This window comes from Silurus meridionalis, chromosome 18 (assembly GCF_014805685.1).
Source record: "Silurus meridionalis isolate SWU-2019-XX chromosome 18, ASM1480568v1, whole genome shotgun sequence".
NCBI classification, from domain to species: Eukaryota; Metazoa; Chordata; class Actinopteri; order Siluriformes; family Siluridae; genus Silurus; species Silurus meridionalis.
Genome location: NC_060901.1, coordinates 20,532,750 through 20,557,042, shown reverse-complemented (window position 1 = coordinate 20,557,042; position 24,293 = coordinate 20,532,750). Strand labels below are relative to the sequence as shown.

The following is a 24,293-nucleotide window of genomic DNA, read 5'->3' as shown; positions in this document are numbered from 1 at the left end:
GTGTGTGATTTAGATTTGCAAAAAGGAGGTTTGGTTTTGAAATATCACCAGTCAACAAAAAGTCAATCACGAGTTCATTCATTGCGATTCATTAAAACCGTATTTGTATTTTTAAACACGACACATTGATATTAACCAGATTTACAGAAAGCAGGATATCAAGTCTCAGATTTATCTCTGAGGTCAAAAAAAAAAAAACCCAGAGAGGAACCACTTCACACCTGGGTGAACCCTGTATAGCATGTAATTATTCATTATTAACCCGAACCTGAATTTGTGCATTAATGTTTTAACTTGTCCTACTCAAGTTATTAGTCACTCTTTATGTTGTCTGTAGTTTAAGATGATCATGCAGAGACTTTGGGAAAAGTAGTTATAACAGCATACATACAAAAGGGAAAGACATTGTGATCTGCACGTGTATATGACTGTCCGGTCCTTCTGATTTTATAGTTTTATCACGTGAAAATGGAACTTTATTGATATTTTAAGAAGAAGACCTCCTCTTGATTGAATGTCGTAAATATTGACAATAATAATTGAAGAGGAATTAAAAAGACATGATCAACAGTGTGAGCAGTTTTATATTTAAGGACCATGGTCAGCTCCTCCCCTCCCATCTCTCTCTCTCTTACACACACACACACACACACACACACACTCAGATTGATCAATAATGACGTTAAGAGATGCTCATCCTCGGCACAAACTTTCTACAGAATGAACAAATAGACGTTTAAATGTTTTTTTGTTATTTTTCTGGGAAGTTCTTTACCCGTGTTGGTTTCTCTGAGATCCTCCTGTGCTTAAGATCCACCTGGCCATCAGACTGGTCAGCTATATCCCTCCAGCTCGAGCTGCTCGTCTAATTTACAGGCAGTTTATGCATTTGCACTGACGTCAGTGAAGCTTTCTTGGATGTATATAACCATTGCGCAGAAACCGCAGCGTTTCCAAAAGCCACTGTGAAGGATCCGACTTTCGTTCTTTCTCTCTTTTTTTCCCGACTGCGACTTTTTCTGTAAGAACTTTTGAAGGAGAAATACAATTAAGTAAGAGTTTTTCTTTTTCCTCTTAAATGTTTAAACCATTATTTTTTTTATATTAGTGTTTGTTTAAGAAATTATGCACAATAAAATTGTGCATAATTTAGTGCAAAGGTGATTATTATTATTATTATTATTAATATTATTATTATTATTATTATTATTATTCCCTCTATATACTAAAGCCTTAAGTGATATATGTGCATGCATATGATAATTTAATCACATTGTTCACTCTAATAATTCATGATTTTTGTATGTTTCTTGAACCCCAGGGTGTGTCTGCTCTGTCCAGCATGAAGCCTGTCTCCTCTGTCTTGCTGATAGCGGCTGTCCTCTTCTTCACTCACATTCCTCCGAGTTTATGTAGACCTCGGGATGTACACCTGCTGGATCGCCGTGATGACTTTAATAGCCGGCTTGAGGCGTTCCTCAGGTCGGGAGAGGGCGAGGCCGTGTCCTTCCTCGGTGGCGGAGACAGTCGAGGACGTGCAACACTCCCCGTCCCGAACAGTCTGGAGGAACTGATGGGTCTCACCAAGAGGAACGACGATCCGCCCATATCGATCGATCTGACCTTTCATCTGCTGCGCAATATGATCGAAATGGCGCGGAACGAGAATCAGAGGGAACAGGCAGAACTGAACCGCAAATACCTGGACGAAATCGGGAAGTAAAAAAAAAGAGATAAAAAATCATCCCGACTCAATTTTCAGACCTCAGTTTGCTTTCTTGATTTTTTTAATTTTTTATTTTGCTAAAGCATTATTACTGCTTTACTGGGAAACAATCATGACTTCTGCCCTCAGTGCTACATGGTTAAACCAAATGCCCACTGAGTGGAGACCCGACAGGAGGAGAACTGAACTCCATCCTACAGGAATCGAGGTGTGTGTGTTTCTCTAGTGCACGTGGGCTGCATAGGCAACAACCACCAGTGTACACGGAGTCAATAAATTTCACTTCTTAAGCTCTTTACCTGTGCTTTATTTGTAGCTTCTGCACACCTTCTTCCTCAACATCTAGTGGCTTAGAAAGCTTCATGAAATAAAGATGTTCTGGAGATCAATGAATAATGACTGCTGTAATGAATGTAGTGCACGTGCTCTCTGTTAAACCAGGCCACTTAGGAAAAATGCCAATTTAATTGACACCGGTGATACCTGTCCTGAGTGACTGAAGCTTATCACAGGCCAGTAACACACACACACACACACACACACACACACACACACACACACACACTTCATACAGTGTGTACAGAAGAACTTTAGCCTGAGAGTTAAAAATTCATGGTGAAAATGTACTAAACATTGACATCCTTCATATCACATACTTACAAATCATTGATTGATAGATTGATTGATTTCAGGAAAATTAGAATGCATACAATATAACGTAACAGTGTGATGTGTTGGTGTAATGGCGTGTAAAGATTAAATTACATTAATTTACATTTATTTCCCTTAATTTACATGCATTTATTTAAATTCCGGATTAATGTAGCAGGGCAACTACTGGCAACAGCATATGACTTAATACGTGGAAACATATTTAATAAATATTTAAAAATAAATTAATAGACGTGTATATGGATATGAATTGGGAATAATTTAACTGTTGTCCAATGAGTTTATTTGAAGATTTGCCTGGTATGAAGCAGTGCTCCTGCTCATTAATGAACCTTTGTCCAGTGTGAATGCAGTCACGACCTCCTGGAGCACTTTTTTCAGCAGAGAAGAAGCCCCAGTTGGTCATGGAGTCAGTGCTGTTTACTGTCCTAAATGGCTGGGTTCTGTTTTCACCCCCACCACCTCAAAACTGCCCAAAAAGCAGCTCAAGACCACGCCAGCATTATTAATCAGTCTGTCAGGGTATTAAGCTTTTCCAGCTCTGATGCCACCTCTCCATGACCCTGCTGAGAAGTTGTTCACACTGGTAGTAGACCTGCTAGAAACTCTAACATCTTGCTAAGTATTAATTTATATATACTGAGTCTGTTTAACTTTTCACTTAACTCACAGCTAATTCATCCTTTTCTGTAATTTCTCTCAAGATTTTGTACCACTGCTAAATATTTGTATTGAAGTCAAAATAGCTCCATTTATTGACCCGTTATTTCGCCACGTCACGTTGTGGGTGCTCATTCGGGGCTTAAGAACGGCAATGGCAAACGTTCTCGTACCCCGTGGGATTTCCGATTGATTCAGCGGCTCGGCCGAACTCTCCTGAGCTCTCCTGTGGGTTCGTCATTAAGGTCGACAGCTCTGGTGACAAGGTCAGAGTCTGTAAGTCCAGGCACGAGCGCTCGCTTATACATCCCAGTTAAAACCACAGGGATTATTGGGTAATTAGTGTGCAATGAGAAGGAGAACATACAGACAGTGTTTCTAGAAACTCAAGCACAGAAGTATATTTTAGAATTATACATTTTTCTATTTAGATATTTAGTCATTTTGAGTAAGACTGTATTATACTCATGGTATACACTATTCTATTGCATTGTATACAAATGTATTACTTTTTTTAATCCGATGCATCAAAGCAGCTAAAAACCAAGTCCTTGAGTATGTGATTTAAACAGTAGTTGAGTATTTGACCCGTTATTGAAAATCCAAAACCAGTTGATTTGTGAGGTTTTATTTTCTAAAACACAAATTAAATTGTTAACCTTAAAACTTTATTCACCATCAATACAAAAACTTCAACATGCCATAATAAAACAAAGATTAAAAAAAAGGACAAAGTAGCGATATTTCAAAAAAAGGGATCTTTGATAAAGAAATTAAATTACAAGATCATATCACAAAGTAGAAAAAACATTCGTATAGACAAATAAAAATGACAGTAAATAATTTTAGATGAATTAAAAGCAAATATTCAGAGCAGACTGTGATGTAAAGCAGCTCTCAGTCTCAGACTGCGGCGATATTTTTATTCAATCTCAACAAAAATCTGCTTCTCAAAGTGTTTGAATTTATTTGAGCTCCTTTTGGACTGAAAATGAGGCCAGCGGTGATAAAAAGTGGCTCCCAGGCAGCAGATGCGGGTCAGAGAGTGTTAATGACGTCTTCAACAGAGCTGCACAATGTAAATAGTAACGTTCACTTTCAGTTAAAATATATTGCAGTAAAAAGTACAGAAACTCGTTCATACATGTAGAAAAAGTTGCTTTTATCTTTAATACTCAGTAAAACTAGAAAGAAGCCAAAAAAAATGACTTACGTACAGTAACAAAGTGCATTTACTCAAATACTTTACATCACTGGTAATAAACAAGCATTACATTTATAAGCATATACTTGTCTATAGATGTGCTTTGTGACATTTTTATTGTTTACTGTTTAGAAAAAGAATTTTTGAACATATATTTCTCATTTTATATGATTAAAATCAGAATCAGGTTTATTGATTAGATTTCTGGATCCAACAGCTGGATTACATTCCATATTACATTCCTATTCTTATTCTTGGCCATCAAAACCTTAGCCTTAATTTACTGATTGAATCACTGAACAAATCTGAATGAATCATTTTGGTAAAAACAGAAAAAAGACTCACCAAGCGTCAATTAAAACACGTGTCAAATAGAGCGTGTGCTCGACCCTGATTGGTGTTTCACCAGTTACGTTTTTATCCACATAAATGCAAATTTTCACAAAATGTAGTCGAGTAAAAAGTACAATGTTTGACAAATGGAAATACTTCAGATATGCGAAAAAGCTACTTAAATACATTAACGAATTACATTTACTTCAATACTGTTTATCTCCAGATTCTCCTAAAGGCCAGCCCAGGCCTGCTGCTTTCACAGATGATCTCAGTCTGCAAGAAAACAAGGCAAACTAGAAGTGATTGTTAAATTTTTTCCACAATATGACTCTCAGCCCATCGTAGAGATCTGGAACTGTAAGTAGTCATGTCCGACTGAACTGCATTCATTTATTTGCTGTTGTAATCACTGACTCACCAAACACCTGTAAAGGTCACTGCAGCCACCTGTGTAGTCGCGAGCTGAACTGGTGCCAAAGCAGCCACTCGTCCTCCATATCAGGTCAGGTTTTCATAGCGTTATGTCATCGCCGATGAAGCTAAGCGTCCCCCTCTCTCAGCAGAATTAGTCACGAGCACCAAACTTCTCCTAGTTGTGCAAATTAAGCTTTGGTGAAGCGATCACACATAACACACTGACATATGGTGTCCTCCATGCATGCTAATTCTCTGTGGTGAGTGAGGCCAAAAATATTCCTCATCGTTCATCTGGAGTCTGCTGGACGGTGAGGAGAGGACGGAGAGTTTGCTGAAAAACAAAAACTCAAAGTAAAAGACCAAAGAAGCCAAGCTGTGATTCAGACACTACAGGAGGTGGTGAGTCAGATCTCAGGGTCAGCTGTGATCCAACAAGAAGACCTTGATTCGTGAAACAACTCACAAGTCAACATCGGAGCATCGTATCAAGTGTGTAATGAAGTAATGGAGCGCCTGTGTCTCCAGGAACACTTTTATTCATCTGTGAAGACCAAATGTCCACATAATAAAATGTTCCTGTGAGTTAAATTCCTGTGTCTTTTGAATTTCGGTGATAGTGGAGTAATAGGGAGGTGGTAACTTAAATGATGAAGGAATTGGGACTTTGAACCTAAAGGTCATGAGGTTGTGAGTTTAAATCCCAGCCACACCAAACTGACATTCCTGGGCCCCTGTGCAAGGCCCTTAACCCTATAGCTGTTCAGGATAAAGGTATCTGCTAAATGCTGTAAATGTAAATAATCAGTTACAATCTATTCACCAGATCAGAATAACGGGAGGTGGGAGCTCAGTGGTTTGATCACAAGTTCAATCCCAGCACCAACAAGCTGCCACTGCTGGGCCCTTGAGCAAGGCCCTTAACTGTCACCTACACAGTTTTAAGTGTAGAGGAAACTTGGGGTTTTAAAGGAAACTTCCAGCATGTTTTAGGAAGAACCCTGCTTCTGGCCTCAGAACTCAGAACCTCCAGGTCCAAAGGAAAGCAATCATCCACCTTTCGGTCCATGCAGCCGATCTTACAGTGTCCTGCTGATGCTCTCTGCTGGCTGCCGCTGGTAAAGCACTTTCTGTTACAAACCTGCCAACCTAAATATGGATGTTTGTACCTTAGTTTCTGTAGATGTGTTCTCGTGTTTCATGTGGATCACAACACATTTGCATTTTATCCTGTGGCCTGCTTTCTGTTAAATATGTTTCTATTGACCCAAATATGAAATGCCTAAAAGTTTGTGGACACCTGAGCATAAGATTGGTAGGTGCTTCTTCCCATTCCACATTTAGTCTCCATACTCTCTTATAATGAGCTCCACACTTCTGGGACGATGTTCCACTAGATTTTGTGGGGATGTTGTTTCATTTCATTCCCAAAGATGCTCAATAGGGTTTGAATTCTATAAGAGGTTAGTAAAGATCTTCCACACAGAAGATCTTCAACACATGTAAAGCATATATTCATGGAGCTGGATTTGTGCACAGGTGCATCGTCATGGAACAGTTTTGAGTCTCCTAGGTCAAGTGAGGGAAACATTTCATTTTACAGCAAAACATCTGATAAAATTGTGTGCCTCCAAGTTTGTGCTAATGTGGAGGAATCAACTTGTATATTTAAATATTTTTTTTTAATTTATAATTTGGTTTATTATATTGTATTATAAACACAGTAGCCATAACATTATGAACACCTGCCTAATATTTTGCTGCTGAAACAGTCGTGATCCCATCAACAGCATGAACTTCTTCAGCAGTTTGAGCTACAGAAGCTTGTCTGTTAGATTGGACCACACGGACCAGCCTTCACTCTTCACGTGCATCAATGAGCCTCGTCCACGACCCTGTCGCCGGTTCACCACTGTTCCTTCCTTGGAGCACTTTTGATAGATTCTGACCACTGCAGACCAGGAACAACCCACAAGAGCTGCAGTTTTGGAGATGCTCTGACCCAGACGTCTAGACGTCACAATTTGTCAAACTCGCTCAAATCCTTACATTTGCCCATTATTTTTGTTGTTTTTTGTTTTACATTCTTTTTTAATTTGCTGGTTGCCTCTTTTTGCTTTAAATAGATGTGGTGTCCACTCAGAGATCTGGAGATCACGGGGTCTGGAGTATTAACTCCAGCTTCCAGGAGAAGAATCGATCTGTTTCGGCATTCAGTTATCATTTTGTTTGTTTTTTGAGAGAAAACAAGAACATTATTTGATGTTTGATATTTGATAAAATCTTCAGCAGTGGTCCATGTAGTGGTTCATGTGTGACACTGTACAGAGCATCGGTTGAGTTACAGTCAGTCCACAGCAGCGATTAATAGACCCTTACAACGCTTGAAGCTTTTTCTAAACTAAATAAACAAAATAACCAGAATCCGAGGAGAGGGTTGATGTTTCGGCATGAAAAATAAAACCAGAATGTATCCTGAAGTCCTGAATAAATCCCATTGAAAATATGAAAGATTTTGATCTTGGAAAAAAAAAGATCAGCGGAGCTTTCAGATGAATCCAGAGCTGCACAGCTGCACGCAGGATTCATTTAGAGTGGACCGGATTGGATTTCCGAGTCGTCTGAATTGAAACAAAATCCAAGCTCGGTTTCCACCATTGTGAAAAAAACTTGCAAGTTTCAAAAGGCTCTAACATGATCCAAAGTAATGATGCTGCGAAGAGCAATAAAGAAACATCTTGAACTTTTAAAGCTAAAGATTTCATTAGGATATTTATACATGTAGATTTTATTATCTTAATTTTTTTATTCCTGTAAATTGGATTGAATTAATAGGAACAATGAAGCTACTCAAACATTAGGATCTGCATGAAGATGTATTAAATGTGTTGGAGTGAAAGACTACGCCATCTCTGGCACTGATTGCATCACAAACCACAAAATGAGGAAACGTTTTTTGTTTTTTTACATACATTTTTTCTACACTGACGTATTTGGAGACGCTGCTTCCTCTTTCTGGAGGAATGACCTAGACCCGGAAGTAGTTTCCTGCCGTTACTTTCTAGACAGAAAAAATGTCTAAACAGATCGTCACAGGTAAAAAATACCATAAAGAACAAATTACAATAAGATCTACTGTAGAAAACTCTTCGATCGTATACAGTTTATTGTTTTATCCGCATTCAACATGCCGGCTTCTTGCTTCTTAGTCAAACCGGTAAACTGTTGAGTCAGAGTCGAGCATGTTAGAACGTGCAATGCAGGAAGAGAAGCCATAAATAGGACACAATGTTGTACCAAGCAGTTACTTTTCATCACATTTTTACTTGTTTCATTTTCTGTTATGCGTCATTTATAGAGAGAGTGAATCACAGCGGAAACTTTTGGTCTCATTAGAAAAGTTCAGCTCGTTAGCCTCGTTAACCAGGAAACACCTTTATTTTTACATTGGTTATTGCTGGTCTTCTAATATTATGTTGAAAATTTAAACAATTTATAATTCACTCGGTAAAATGTGACTCCAGTTAAAGTAAAAGTGACCCTTTAAACTTTCACTTAAGTAAAAGTACAAAAGTTTTTGCCTTCAAATCTACTCGAAGTAGTGATTTAAAATAAATATATTGTTCCTATTATTATTTTTATCACAAGATTCTTCACTTAATCACCTCAGTTTATGTGAAAAGACTCGAATGTGACTCTATTAATAGAATGATATTAATGACTCAAACACTCTAATATTTTTGTAGCCTTCCCTAAATCTGTGCCTCGCAACAATCCTGTCTCTGATCTCTGTAGGCAGTTCCTCAGACCTCATGACTTGGTTTTTGTCTGATATGCATTGTGAGGGCTTCTATAGAGAGAGAGGTGTGTGCCTTTCCAAATCATGTACAATATAAAGTTGCAGAGAAACCTAAGCTGATCTGTTATGTCTTGCTCCTGGTATACACCTGACCTGTGCGGCTGGTGCTCCTAAAGGCCTCGCTCATTTCACGTGCCTCAGAACCAGAGCTCTTTCAGGTTTCTCAGCAGGTGCTTCACTGAGGAGAGCAAATATGCCTAACTATAACCCTAACCCCAGACACACAAAGAGTTGAGGGACTGCTGCTGCTGTGGGTGAACCTTAGTGTTCAGAGTGTTGCAATGGCCCAGGATATTTCTGTATCAGCTAATCTCCTGTGACGTTATCTTCTTTTGTTTCACTCTGTAGGCATTTCTGAGACTGGAGAAGGAACAGGAGCCTGTCCATTCTATTCAGAACCAACCAGTATGATCTACATGTCTACAGCACAACCAGTGGAGGACATGGAAGTGGATGATCCCTACTCCTGCTCTGTAGCCAAATCTAAAACTGGTATGGGACCAATTTACAGTGTATTTGTTTATTTTTTTTTACTTTGTACAAATAACTCGAAGAAGTAATAACAAGTATTTAAAAAGAGTTCTTCAAAACTCTTTTGCATTGAGACCAATTTGTATACATTTCTGTATTCAAGGTTTATAAATGTAGCATGACATTCAAGCATGGGAACATCCATGTATCTTTCAATGTTGCTGTTTACTGTTTATTCTAGGCATTCCTGAGACTGGAGAAGGAACGGGAACCTGGCCTTTCAGTTTGAGCTGTATGGACCCAAGACAGCCAGGGGAGGGCATGAAAGTGGACGATCTCTACTCCTGCTCTGTAGCCGAATCTGAGCCTGGTATCGGACTAATTACCAGAGAAATAATATATATTTATTTTTATATTTTTATAGGTCTTATTTTTGTGGACTCCAAATGTTCTCAAAAAAATCGAGGTCAAGAGAAATGATTGGTGACACACCGTGATTTTTTCTCTTTTTATGCCCATAGCAACCAAATAGTCAGTGGTGTTTTTTCAACGTGTGATGGTGCGGTTTCCTGCATGACAATCATTTAATTTCAGAAGGCACAATTTTTTTTTTTTTTTTGTATACCATGGCAGAAAATGGTCTGTTAGGAACTTTACATATCTCACAGTTGTTATTTTGACACCATCAGGGATCCTAAAGAAACTTACCATTTTACTTCTTAATATTGCAGCCCGAATCATCACTTCATGTTTTCTTTGAAAAACCGAAACCTAAATGTTTATATACAGAAGCTAATTTATGCTGCTGTGAATTTACAATTATATACACTTTTAATTATACAGAAATGATACAGAATGAGCAGGTTGGAGCTGAACTGCATGATGACTGGCAGTAACTGATGCTTATAGGCTTAATGATGTATGTTTTTTATTTCAGATGTGGTTGGTCTTTTTCCAACCCCTTGGAGAGAAGTGTCCTGGACTGATACGTAAGTCAACGATATCATGGATTACAATACAATACAATACAATACAATACAATACAATACAATACAATACAATACAATACAATACAATATAATATAATATATATACAACAGGTTACTGGAAACTGGGCTACTGTTGGACAAAGGAGGAGGAGAAGGAGAGGAGGAAGACGTCTACAGAGACAGCAGGGAAAGCAGAAGTGGAGGAAAGGGGAAAAGGTAAGGAGACCAAGTGGAAAGAGTGGGTTTACACATTGGAGGTGGGTTTAAACTGTTCTACAATGGTGGAGAGTACAGAATGAGTGTAATGTAGGTAAAGAGAATTTCAGATAGGGTGATTAACATGAACCTGGAAATTGACGAGGGATGATAAATTTTTCAAATGGAAGAAATGTGGCACAACCAGGACTCCTTCATGGGCTGGTTGCCCAGCCAAACTGAGCAATCAGGAGGAAGGGCATTAGTGAGAGAGTTACCAAGAACCTGATGGTCACTAGATGGATGCTCTCTGACTATGTGGAACAAGATTCTTTGGTCTGATGAATCCAATATTTAACTGTTTGGCCTCAATTCTAAATGTTATGTCTGGAGGAACCCAGGCACCACTTATCTTTTTCCTAAAACCATTGAAGCATGGTGGTGGCAGCAACATGCTGTGGGTTATTTATTTCTGTGCAGGGAATGAGAAAAGAATTGTAGTATTAGGCTGCAAATTGAGAAATGTAAAGGATGTCTGAATACTTTCTAAACACTCTGTGTGTGTGTGTGTATATATACGTATACACACATTTATTATTCCCTTTTTCTTATTTTGGTTCTAGGCGACTGCAGTTGCTGATAGAAAATCCCTTTCCTTACATCAAAAGTGGAGGCCCTGCTGAATTATGCCAGTTTACCAATACATGTGTGGTAGACTCATTGCTAGCTGCTCTCCATACAACATCCATCATATCTTCTGATTTAAAAGATCTTTTTAATAAAAATACATTTTTTAAACAGGTCATGTCTCTGTTAAACAACAAATTTTACATTAAGGCTCGAAAGGTTTTTGTAGAAGAGCTGAATCCTGGTAAATGTAACCTTTATGGCAACGTCAGTGATTATTTCCCTCTCCTTCATAAACTGGTTTACTCCGATCAGAAACATCTCCCAAATAACAGTTCCATCTACAACACAATACTCAGGTAAGTATGAGTTCAGCTACTTCAAGCAATACTCTCTGGCATTTTATACAGAACACAACATATAATGGAGAATGTTCATTTCAAATCATGTAAAAAAAATGTATATATATATATATATATATATATATATATATATATATATATATATATATATTAGCATGTGTGTTATCTCTCTTTCTGCATGTAGACCACTTAAGAATAGGATTGAAGTGATAGTTTTAGGGGAGACGTCTGATCCAGCTCTATTTCTAGTCCATGCAGTCCAGGGGATTCTGAATACTGAGCTGCCAAGAGATGTTATGGATGAGAAGAACAGGTAACTGTATAAATGCATTAAAAATCATATTACAGAAAAACTACATTCTAAAACTAAAATGTACTTGTTTATATGAGATTCATTACATTCTGTATCTTTCTTTAAGGATCTTCTTGCTACAGTTTTTATTAATCGGGAAAGATGAACACATGACCATGTGCTTTCACTCATCTGAAACCACGTGGTGTTTATACGACAATGATCCAACAAAGCCTTCGTTCCATCCTTTTCTCCTGGAGAGTCTTCAAAACTTCATTATATGTTTGGCCGGATACATCACCCAAGTGAAAGAATATAAACCTTGTAAGAGTTGAGTTTTTAATCTCATATTGAGTTTTTCTTTTCTCATCTATTTTACCTGTGTTTATGTATAATGACATTCATGCCCAGGACCACCCACTTCATCCTTTACTGTCGCTCCTCTAAAATCCTGTGACTTCCCTTTATTTCTTTCACTCTGTAGGCATTACCGAGTCTGGAGAAGACGTTGGAACTCGACCTTTCTATTTAGATACAAGCAGTTCCAGCTGTATGGGTCCAGGACAGCATGTGGAGGACTGGGAAATGGAGGACTTGTGCTCTTGCTCTTTAGCTGTTCCTGAGTCTGGAGAAGCACCAATCCACAGTGAAATAGTCTACTCTTAATCGCTTACTTTGTACAAATAACTTGCAGGTGTAGGAAAAGGTGTAATATGAATTGAAAGATCTTGGACTTCACAGTGGATCACTTGCAATTAATAATTTAATGTGTTTAATAATGTGTATTTTTTAATAATGTATTTTTTTTTCCTGAAATCTGTCACTTTATTGACATTGTCTTTTTTTTATTTTTCTAATGTTGAGTTGAATTTAGAAAATAATTTTGATGTATATATTGATGATAAAAGATTGTTGAAGGTCAGTGTGCTCTCACACGTATGTTCTTGTTTTTATACTAATTGCTTATACATTCTCGACGAAAAAGTGGCAGCTGGATAGGATTTGACTTTGGATAGGAAAGGTCATATGTTCAAATCCCAGCACCGCTAACTGCTGTGCCCTTGAGCAAGGCCCTTAACCTTCAACTGCTCAGGTGTAAGTGGCTCTGGATAAGGATAAGCATTTTACATTTTTGAGTTTGTCAGTAAAATGAGTGAAGTAGAAAAAGATCTAATAATGCAGAATAGAGGGAGATGAGTAGGGAATGATTGCAGCTATAACAGTTAAGTCTCGGACATTTCACAACATTACATCTAACTAGAATTTGTTCAAATAAAGGGTCTTGAACCCATGATCTTCTGACCAGTAACCTGGAATCCGAGCCATCACTACCCGAGCATGTTGTTCTTCCCCTTTAAATAAAGATGTGATCAGGGCTGGTTTAGTTTCAGTTTTGTTTCTTCTCCTTCTTGCATGCACTCATTGTGACGTATTTTCTTGACAGGCAGGACTTTTGTGTTTTTCCCCGATTGATCATTTCCCTGATGGCTTCCATCGTGTCTTCCCTAAACAATGAGCAGGAGAAGCTGCTACAGAATTTTTTCTCCACTCCTGTTCGTCTTCATCTTCTCTACAAGAGCAGTCATCATGGAGCTAATGTAGCTCAGCTCCTCTCCAGCTTCGACAACTACGGCAAATTTTTCATCGCAGTGTTTCTGCCGTCGGGTTCAGTCCGAGGGGCTTTCATGAGTAAATCTCTGAAATGTGGAACAGAGTTCTCTGATGCAGAAGCGTTTGTGTTTGAAATTAAGGAACATGATGCCAAACAGTTTCCTGTGATAAATGCTGCCAAAGCCATCACAGTCAGCAGACAAAAGGCTGCACATCATCAGGATGGGTTTGGTTTTGGAAGTTCAACAACTTATACTCAAACTGCAGATGTTATTGCTTTTGGGAGCTGCTTAAACTTGAAATTGGAAAATTATAAATTGTACGCGAGCTTCTACAAAGATGAAGAATATGGCCCGACATGGTCACAGGAAAAGTGCTGTGCAGATGTGGAGCTGCACCGTGTCCAAGGTACATTTATTAACCAGATGTTAAAGTAACTAACTAACCTTTAAACTGATCTTTTAGCTGTGCTTATTGAAGAAAACTTTGACTTTTAGCCATTTTTAGTTCAGCAAAGTAGGTCTGTTGCTCAGTTAATATACATATATTTTTTTCTATGTACCTGGTTTAAGTCAGGTGGGGTGAACTGTAAACTGTAAAACTGTAAAACATTTCTGTGTTCATAGCAGTCACAGGGTGCAAAGCAATCAATCACACCTAGATAAATACATCCTTGTCAAGAAAGAAAAAACCCTGTAATTGCAAGGCTGCATTGTTTTTTAAATTATATTACTATTTTCCCCAATATATTTCCTCTATGTGAACACTTTACAATAAAAAAAAATAAATCTTAGATATTAAGGTTACATCAGTTACTTTCAAATAAATACCATGAAAGATAGATAGATAGATAGATAGATAGATAGATAGATAGATAGATAAATAGATAAATAGAAAATGTACAATAGGCTGTGAATTTACAATTATATAAACTTAGAATTATACAGAAATGAAAGAATGAGCAGGTTGGAGCTGAACTGCATGATGATGACTGGCAGTAACTGATGCTTATAAGCTGCATGAGGTTTGTTTTTATTTCAGATGTGTTTGGTCTTTTTCCAACCCCTTGGAGAGAAGTGTCCTGGACTGATACGTAAGTCACTGATATCATGGATTACAATATAATATTTGTATTATAATATAATATAATCCAGCCATCTAGGAAAAGATCTTAGAAAATATATTTTATATTTATGCTTAATCATCCCATTCCACATTTAGTCCTAATTTCTTGGTATAATGAGCTCCACTCTTCTGGGAAGATGTTCCACTGGAGTTTGTGGAGATTTGTGGGATTTCATTCAGCCACAATGGCTTAAGGAAAGTCAGGTTCTGATGTAGGTGAGGAAGTGAGGAGGCCTGGGTGTTTTTTTAATATGTCTTGAACGTGTTCAGCAGGGTTTGAACTCTAAAGCAGATCTTCCACACACATCCAACCCATGTAGAGCAGATCTCCATGGAGCTGGCTTTGTGCACTTTGTGTCATGCTGGAACAGGTTTGGGTCTCCTAGTTAAAGTGAAGGGAGAATTTCTGGAAAAGTCTGGTGTCCTAATATGTCTGTCCATATAATATGGACCTGGTTAGATTTGAGAGGAGCATGTTTATGTTTAAGTCGAGGATTAAAGGTCCTCCATCATCATTTTATGTTTGCCATTATGGTTTGGTCTGGACAAGTTCATACAATGGCTGTGCTTCTTCTTCCTAACTGCAATGTATCAATAACTTGTTGTTCAGGACAAGGGAAAGCCTAAGGAAGGAGTTTGTCTCCTTCAAGCTGCCTACAAATTATCCAGTGTCACAGATGAAGGCTTTGCTCTTGGGCCCAGTGGGTTCTGGGAAATCCTGCTTCATCAACTCCATCCGATCCACCATGTACAAGCGGATTGTCCATCTGCCCAACGTCGGGACGGCAGTAAACGGGTTCACCAAGAAGGTTGTGGAAATCTCTACTGGGAAATTTAATATCAATGCAGAACCCAAACAAATAAATATACATATTGGACACTAATATTCTAATACTTCAGATTTTTCACCTCTAACTGTTAGCAGATACTTAAAGATAGGATTATTTAGCTCTGTTAATTGTTTTTTCTTTTACCCAGCTGAATAATTATGATATCCGTGGAGGTAAAGGAGGTTCTCCGACAGTTCTGAGTTTCTGTGACATGATGGCTTTTGGAGATGACGACTCTACTGGTTTGTCTTCTGCAGATGCAATTTCTGTCATTAAAGGCCACATCCCTAAAGGATACAAGGTCCAGCTCGGCAACTCAATGTAGTCTGATTGATTTTATAACAATTCTGTTCATGTGTCTATGTTTTTAGAGCTTATTGTTGAATGTGCTGCTGCAGTTCCAGCCTGATGCTCCAGCCACAGATGCTGTAAGTGGCTACAAAAAAAACCCTTCCATAAATGAGCAGGTCCACTGCGTCCTCTTCATGCTTGATGCCTACAAATTAGGATCATACCCCAGCAGCTTGAAGTCTACACTCAGGAAGCTGCACACAACCACTTCAGAGTTGGGTAAGAGAGACTTCATCCTGGGTCATGCCTACACTGGTGTCTGGAGGAGAATATTGTTATGTGTGGTTCAGTGGAAGACGTCAGACCACTGCACAGATCTTTATAAAGCGTTCAGTTTCCATAATAAACTATTAAGGCTTGGTACGGTCAGGGGGAAGAAATGCAAAACATGCAAATCAACTTGCTCATTTTTTTTTTAATTAACATAATTTATTTATTGTTTATTTGTTATCATTTTAAATAAAATGCCTGCTTGGTTGAAATACAAATTAAAATATCTAATAATAAAATAAATCAAATGAATCCAATACAATTCTTTTATTATATTGATTCAATTGAGTAATCTATTAAATTGGCACAAATTAAACTGATTAAATAAAATAAACATTATTATTTGTTTTTTTTACTATTTTTACTATTTTTATTTGATATTATTTAATATTTATTTTTGAAGATCCACTCAACTTTCCTGACATGAGGTTATAAGAATATAATCAACAGGTGGATTGTGTGATGAAGAAGAATTTATTTATATATTTTATTTTTCTTACACCACAGCAGTTTTTTTAATAAAAAAAAACAAAAAAAAGTAAAAGTAAAAAAAAAAAGAAGAAGAAAAATAAAATAAATCAATACGTTTTATATATATATATATATATATATATATATATATATATATATATATATATATATATATATGTATATATATATATATAAATACAATAATAATAATAATTATTATTATTTTTTTTTTTATAAAATTAAATACAAAACGCACATAATTCCTGATTCCAGCTGTGAACAATCCTTTTTTCAAAATTGTGGTGTTCTTTCATACAGGAATCCCTCTGCTGATTTTGCTCACTCATGTGGACCAGGTGTGTCCGGCAGTACAGGAGAACTTGATGCATGTCTACTCCAGCCGTAATGTGCAGGAGAAGGTACGATGTTCTTCTGTATCAGAGAATTGGCACAGCTTGATTTTGATCTATAAGATGATGTGCACATTTATAACCTTCATTCCTCTGGGAAGATGTTCTGCTAAATGCTGGGGTATGCATTTGAAGATTGGTGAGATTTCAGTGAAGTCAGGAGGCCTGGGGTGCAGTCAGAGTTCCAAATGTGTTCAATAGGGTTTAATAGCAGGTGATCTTCCACTCCAAAACATCTCCAGTAAAGCAGATCTTCATAAAGCTGGCTTTGTGCACAGGGACATTACCATGCTGCAACAGGTTTGGGTCTCAAGTGAAAGGAAAATGTTATGTCATAGCCTATGCTATGGAACAGAAGAATCATATTCTTCTGTGTGGTTTCATATTATTCAAATATAAAATACAGTGTTTTGAAAATAGTTACACCTTTTATTCCCTCTCTCGTCTGTACACAGATGGAGAAAGCTGCCGAGTTGGTGGGATTGCCGTTGTGCTACGTACTGCCGGTGAAGAACTACGTTTCCCAGCTGACTGTGGACTGCAACACCGACATCCTGCTCCTGAGTGCAGTTATGAGCATCCTACAGGCTGTGGACGACACACTGGAGGACCAGTATCCTGTTCAGTGGCCCCTGTCGAGGTCGTTGATATACCCTAACTAAGTGGGCTAATTAGGCATAACATTGTCATTATAACATTATGAGCAGTGAAGTGAAAAACACTAATTATCTCTTCATCATGTCACTTGTTGAGCTCCTGTAGCTCAAATTGCTGAAGAAGCTTCATTTCAACATTTCTAATCTCAGTCGTAGTCTAACAGTTAATTATATAGAGATTCTTCGTTATAAAATATAATCAAAATTAACGTAGGGGGAAATAAACATAAAAACATATGAGGCAAAATATAATCTTCACTTTTGCACCAAGCAATATGCGATCTTTATGCTAGAAACTATATATAAAGTAAGTGAATCTTTAGTATTTTTAATGTTTAAATTGGTTTGGCATCAGAATAAAATCACATAAATATGTAACTAGCACAAGGAGGAGATTAGCGAGACCTCCAAAAAAGGAAGAGAAATTTATGGAATATGCAAATGAGTTAGATGAGACTTTAAAAGTAGTGGAGGAATCTCTGAGAAATATGTAAATGATCGTGAGTTTTAAGGATTTGGGGTTTGTGATATTGCTGTTTGAGCTCATATGACGTGCTGATTGACTGCAATAAAGCTGTTTTTTGCTCCTCTTTAATCCACGACTGAAAGCCTCTTTATTCACAAAGTTTCATTTTATTTGAAATGATAGCAAAAGATAATTTCATTTTTCTTTAAGTAAATCTTTTTACTACTTTACCATTAAGAATTAGAATTAGAATAGTATTTACATGATAACTTAAGAAATAGAACACACCTAAAACTTATCACATTCTGTGACTGTGCTTCCATTTCTCGCCACCAGGTGTCGCCACTGGGCGCCTACTCACTATCCTCTAGTCCCACACAGTGTCCCAAGTTTTTTCACCTGGTCCTTGTTAGTCCTCAGTATATTTGTGTCTTTTGTGTTGGGTTTTGTTGCTTCATTGTCGCTATGTTCAGACCTCTTGAAGTGTCCAAAACTCTGACAGATTTCTAAGTTGAATTTTGAGTCCACTTTTGTTTCTCGAGACATCTGTGTAAGTCTTTGTTTCCTGAGTCACTCTTTATTATTGTATGTTATGTTCTAGTTTAGGATTTAATGTTCTGTCATCAATGTTCTGATCTTAACCCTTATGTTTTGATGTGTTGCCACTCATGATCTGAAGTTATCAGTTATACTTTGTTACTTGATATGTTGCTGATTTTAGGGGTTGTTTCTTTCATGTTTGTGTCTGTTGAAAAAGTTATATTACAGTTGTCCACAAGAGGGCGGTACTGTTTTAGTTTTGGCAGTGTGCGTGTCTCTAGACCTTATAAATCCACGTAGTTAATATAAGTCCACATTGCTGATTTAAAACTGAAGATAAATCTGATTTCTTTGTAAACACAAGACACTTAATACACAAGTTTTACATTTGATATAATGTTTAATGCGCTGCATCTAAAATATTAATTAAAACAGAGAACTGAATGTGTGTATCAGATACTTTAATTCTCGGTATACAAGCAACATATCTATGAATGTGTCATTTTTTTTCTCAGGTTCGTTATATTTAAAAACCATTCATCGCTAAATGGGGACAAATACAGACAAAATATAATTCATAAAAACTCAAAAAGTGATTTATTTATTTATTTTTTCTTCTGCTCAAGGTCACGGACTCTAGAGATGGATGGATCATGCGTTCTTATTGAGGTCCCTCTTATCGTCCGGCTTAATAAGAGAATTTGAGGTCATAGGAATTACGTCATCTTGTGTGTGTTGGTCTTCATTTCTCTTAAGAGCTTAGTTGTGTTAAATCAGTGTACACACAGTCAGGAATGTGTGTTCAACATTTCTATTTTGTGTGTGTGTGTGTGTCTGTGTGTGTGTGTGTGTGTGTGTGTGTACACTGATGAAGTGTTTTGTAAATTTTTTCCTATAGTTCCGACCAGTCTCAAAACTATGAGTATATGTTTGTGCATGTTTTAATATTTATGTGAGGACCGAATGTCTCTATAAGGAAAGGAATTATTGACACAACGGTGCTTGACTTATTATTTAAACACAAAAATTCTCAAATTCTTTCAGTTTCCTGGGAATGTTAGTAAAATTGTGCATTACTAGATATATCTATATATAATATACTTTATGGTAAATGCAATGTGTGGTAGTGGCTTCAGAGTCATGAATACAGTGTCCTGTATGTGTCTGTCAATGAGGAACATGTGAACTTCCAATCAGAACGTTAGACGTTTGTTATTCAAAACAGCCAGACACGTGAGTTATATAAAAATATAACATTTTATTCCAAACTACAAAAGAAAAAAGTGAAAACATGTAACTTTTTGGTCACATTTCTCAATAAAATAATACAAGAACTGCAACAAGAACAGTCACGTCAGCGCAAAAAAAGAAGCGATCATTACACACAAACTGAAGCGAGACAAATAACAAAGGTTTTCAATTTAAATTAACTTAATCTGTACAAACATTATGTACATTATTTACATTGTTCAAAGAAAATACTTTTAAAAAAGGAATGAAGCTGCAAATCGTCCAGTCGTTTTTTTTCTTTTTTTCTTTTTCTTTCGGACAAAATACCAACTCTCTTTGAGTCGGTTCGTCGAAGTTTTGACACTCAGTGCTGCAGGAACCACCTTCTGCTGGTCTTAACATCTCCAAAAAAAAAAACTTGGCTAGAGTTTTGTTAGCTACAAACAAGGGCACATTCATTCTCTCGCTCTCTCTCTTTCTCACATCAGTGAGGCGTTCTAGCTCCTATACTGAGGTTAAATTCTGCTGCCCTCCTCACCTCTCACCACTCTTTAGATCCGCCCACCACAATTTAGGGGAGGCAAATACCGTAATTAGGTTAATCAGCAACGAATTCGTGTGTTGCCAAATTTATAGTGCAGTAACATTTTGTCGTTTTTTTTTTTTCTAACGACGGTTTGGTTTTTATCCGTTCTCACCCACTCTGAGGCCAAAACGCCCCCAACATCCATTGTGACACACTGGCTATGATAATACAGATAACAAATAAAGGCACAACAAAAACAACAAACAAACCAAAAAAAATCTAAGACAATAGACATAAAACAAGATGAGTACAGTTCTGTGATATGAGATGGGAATCTGGTTCAAGTGGACGGAATTTTCTTCGCTCGGTTCATGCTGTCCTTGCTCAAGCCGTGTCACCGTGCATCTTCTTGTAGTAGAGGGACTCGAAGATGTCGTTTTCACTTGGGCAGTTGTAGTGGCATGCGCATGTCTTGATCACCATCATTTGTTTCTTCATGATCTGGCCGTCAGGGCACTTGAACTCGACGGGCAGAGTCGTGGTCCTGTGGGGGGTACAGCAGCGGCCGTCGGTACACACGCCGCAAAACTTGGGTCGGTACGCTTTGGTGGTGGTGCAGCCTGAAACCTCGAACTTCATGGGTTTAGAGACACGAGGCGTACGGATGCACTTCTTTCCTTTCTGTTAAAGGAACAAAACAAGAGCAGTGTTAAGACCTAATCTCTATATACAGTGTAAAGTAAACAGACTATAAGAAGGACTTGGTTGAGAAGATGCGGTCTATTGATTCCTACCTTGATTTTCTCCTCCAGATGGGATTCGCAGGGACGGACCATGCAGAGGCGGGACTGCTTCTCCAAACGGCACTCGCGGTTGTCGTTGGTCACACGAGTGGAAATGCCGAGGCCGCACGTCTTTGAGCAAGCACTCCATTCAGTGGTCTGAACCAAGCAGTTCTCTCGCATGATAGAAGGATCTGGGCCATAGGTCTCTTCTTTTCTGTAAGCTACATCCAAAAATGTAGAAACGTTCAGTCAATACCAGTGACATAATTTTTTATATTGGACAAGTAGCATGTTTCACATCAATATTTTTGAGATTTTGAGACTTGCTATTCACCTGGCAGAAAAGAGCCCATGAAGGAGTTGGTGGTTGGGGGGGAATCACACACCCATTCCTCACAGCATTTTCCTGGCACCTTGACCCTGCGAGGCATAGGGCAGTCTGGGCTGGGGAGCCTTACGTCCATGCCGCAGAGTGGCACGCAACCCACGGCGCCATCCAGGCAGGTACACTGGTACTTGCAGCTGCTCTGGAACGATTCGCCGCTGCGGTAGACATTTCCTCCGAACACGCAGGGGGCGCCCTCCCGAGCTGTTGCAAAAACATTATAGAGATGTTTAGACTCTATAGAAAGAGGGGATGATAGTAACTGTAATGAGGAGAGGTTTCTGTAACGAAAGCTTACCGGTGCAGACTCCGATTCGTCGGTTGTTTGGTGACCCATAGTCACAATAGAGACCTTTGTGAGGATCACACACATCTCTCTCAGTGCACAGCTCACCCAGCTGTTTAGCACACACACGGCAGCACCCACAGGCATCCAGGACCAAGCTGTCACCTGGGGGGCATTGTGGGGCCACATCAGGGCACTTGCACTGACTGGGGCACTCCTGAGCTCCTGCCTGTACATAACAAAAGTCAAAAACCGTTACAATCTCATTCCTGTCCTTCAAAAACCTACATTCAGAGTAGAAAAAGCTTCTCAATTGCTTGGTTACTATTGGACTCTAAATGCATTTTAAAATCCTACATGGTGCTATAGTAAGAACTATACTAAACTAAACTTACCCAGGCGAAGAAAGTGAAGCAGAGTGCAAAAATCAGACTCATTCCGGAAAACATTTTCTCTTTCGTCTTCTGTCGTTTCAAAAGTGTGTAAAAAAAATTCTCTTCCTTGGGTGCTTTTAAAGTCTTCAGAGCTTTAAAGTCTTCTGTCTCTCTGTCTCGCATCCGATCAAGTCGATCTCGTTGAGGTTAAGGGCTTCTCCTTTCCAGCAAAAAAAAGTTGTAGTTTCTGTAGGCTGCTGCTTTGCCTGCTCAGCCCTCGTCACTTCTCTCTAAGGGAAGTCAGAGTCGTTCTGAGTTGAAGGCAGCAACAGGGTCCGCCTTTATACCCATCGAGCTGCGGTGGGCCGCCACTGGCTGAATGGAGCTCTGGATAAACATGGACATTCCTGGCATACTTTCCTCGTTTCCTGCCCTCCTCCTCCTCTCCACCTCTCCTCCACTCCTCCACTTCTCCCCACACTAAGAATCGCACCCCCTGCCATCCTACATTCCAGCTGTCTGAGACCTAGAGGGAACTGTCACATAGCAAAATAAAAAGTGCAGCTTTGGCACTATCCTGCAACTTCGTATATATACACGTGTGTGTGTGTGTGTGTGTGTGTGTGTGTGTGTGTGTGTGTGTGTGTGTGTGTTTAAGTAGTTCTTTTTATCTTTAGGTAATTGGGGTACATCAAATAAGACAACAGCATCATGTTTTCACCACCAGGCAATGCCAGGTGCACATATTTGTTTTTAAGAGGAAAATAAATTATTGTGATTAAATGGATTTTATTGACTATGTCAAATCAGTAAAAGTGATTTTAGTGGTTCATATCTATAGACTGTCATGTATACAATAGTACACACATGTAATATATGTACTGTATGTTTGCTTTTATAGGGAGATAGAAATATGGCTCTGAAGTGTGTATTAATGTATGTGGCTGGTTCTTTTTTTTTATTTATTTTTTTTTTGTCTGAGGTTTTGGTCCTAATCACTGTTTGTTACAGTTATTTCTATGCACTACACAGTGCAGGTGTGTGGATCCAGACAGAGATGCAGAGCCGCAGGAAAGTGGCTAGACTTGTACATTTGTGTATTTTGAAAGTGAAAAAATAAAGACCCCATACCCCCTCCCATTAGGAAAGGGAGTGCTGGCCCTTGCACGGCGGCCAATCGGAAATGAAAAGCTCCGAGCGAGAGCTGCAGGAATGCGCCGGTTATGCCAGCAGACATGCTTTTCCTACACGCATGCTGTCTCGGAGGAAGCCTGCCTTATAAGGGAATCTTCACTCCAGGCCCTATGTCTCTTGTGAGCTTTCTCTTTCTCCTCCTCCCTTGTTCTGTCGTTCTCTCTCGCTGCGGTCTGGCCAATGCAGTACAGTAAGAACTCCATCTGGAAACGGCCTTGCTGAATGCTAATGTACCCTGTCTGTCAACAAGCTCTCATTCCTTTTGAGCACAAGGCTGCCAGTTCTTGCACAAAAACACTGAACAACCACACCTACACACACACACACACACACACACACACACACACACACACACAAACAGAAACACACACAGAAACACACACACACACACACACAGCGGTTAGCTCTAGCCTGCCAGGGCTCATCATGCCATCCGTGTGTGACCCGACGGCCTGCCAATCATTAACCACGTGGGGCGAGTGTCCCGCAAAATAAACCGGCTCTGTGTGTGGCGTCTCTTAGGTGTCTGAACGTCATTCTTGATGCTAACTGTAGCACCTGCATTCCTACCTCCCAGAAAAGGAATAAATATGTTCTGCTCTGATTCACTTTGATTCAATATGTTTAAACTTTAATTTGTGCCGCTTTGTGTGGGTCAAAACTGACAACGAAATGTACCTCCAGCAAGGAGTTTATTCCTGAATAAGCATTCCAGAGGCCACATTTACCCCCCATGTGGAGTTACACATTAATGTAGGAAGAGTTGCCCATATTCTAAACGGAGTGAGGTGATGTAAGTGGAACTGAATTTGCATAGACAGAGACGGCCATGTTGATGGGATCAAAGGTCAGTATTTGATGATGCAATGGAAAGGCTTCCATCTCCAGGGAAAATAGAGGCATGTGCATAGCGGTTATAATTACCCTTTAGGAGGGATGTGGCCATGTGGCTGCATTTCCGACTCCTTACCAATGG

At 38.7% G+C, this 24,293-nt stretch overlaps 4 protein-coding genes across 5 annotated transcripts; 3 read left to right on the top strand and 1 right to left on the bottom strand.

Moving 5' to 3' along the window:
* Positions 1-82: 82 nt before the first annotated feature.
* Positions 83-2,062, top strand: uts1 (urotensin 1). The gene is made up of 2 exons (XM_046874331.1): positions 83-1,052; positions 1,322-2,062. Exon 2 carries the CDS (start codon positions 1,343-1,345, stop codon positions 1,721-1,723), a length of 381 nt encoding a protein of 126 aa, XP_046730287.1. The 5' UTR covers positions 83-1,052; positions 1,322-1,342; the 3' UTR covers positions 1,724-2,062.
* A 5,956-nt stretch (positions 2,063-8,018) lies between these two features.
* Positions 8,019-12,507, top strand: LOC124401213. Its single transcript, XM_046873306.1, has 9 exons — positions 8,019-8,108; positions 9,220-9,363; positions 9,584-9,712; positions 10,280-10,331; positions 10,443-10,547; positions 11,150-11,512; positions 11,700-11,828; positions 11,935-12,131; positions 12,292-12,507. The coding sequence occupies exons 1-9, from the start codon at positions 8,087-8,089 to the stop codon at positions 12,471-12,473; spliced, it is 1,323 nt and encodes a 440-aa protein (XP_046729262.1). The 5' UTR covers positions 8,019-8,086; the 3' UTR covers positions 12,474-12,507.
* A 665-nt stretch (positions 12,508-13,172) lies between these two features.
* LOC124401212 (interferon-induced protein 44-like) lies at positions 13,173-20,016 on the top strand. Of its 2 annotated transcripts, XM_046873305.1 has the most exons (9): positions 13,173-13,705; positions 13,793-13,826; positions 14,460-14,511; positions 15,154-15,352; positions 15,522-15,674; positions 15,772-15,943; positions 16,784-16,884; positions 17,331-18,547; positions 19,164-20,016. In XM_046873305.1, the coding sequence occupies exons 1-8, from the start codon at positions 13,292-13,294 to the stop codon at positions 17,535-17,537; spliced, it is 1,332 nt and encodes a 443-aa protein (XP_046729261.1). In that variant the 5' UTR covers positions 13,173-13,291; the 3' UTR covers positions 17,538-18,547; positions 19,164-20,016. The 2 variants fall into 2 exon arrangements, with proteins under 2 accessions (XP_046729261.1, XP_046729260.1); XM_046873304.1 differs by having other exon boundaries at positions 13,173-13,826.
* On the bottom strand, positions 19,776-22,462 carry ccn2a (cellular communication network factor 2a). Its single transcript, XM_046873307.1, has 5 exons — positions 22,145-22,462; positions 21,762-21,978; positions 21,413-21,667; positions 21,088-21,299; positions 19,776-20,974 (listed from the first exon to the last, which is right to left on the bottom strand). The coding sequence occupies exons 1-5, from the start codon at positions 22,304-22,306 to the stop codon at positions 20,678-20,680; spliced, it is 1,143 nt and encodes a 380-aa protein (XP_046729263.1). The 5' UTR covers positions 22,307-22,462; the 3' UTR covers positions 19,776-20,677.
* Positions 22,463-24,293: the final 1,831 nt, after the last annotated feature.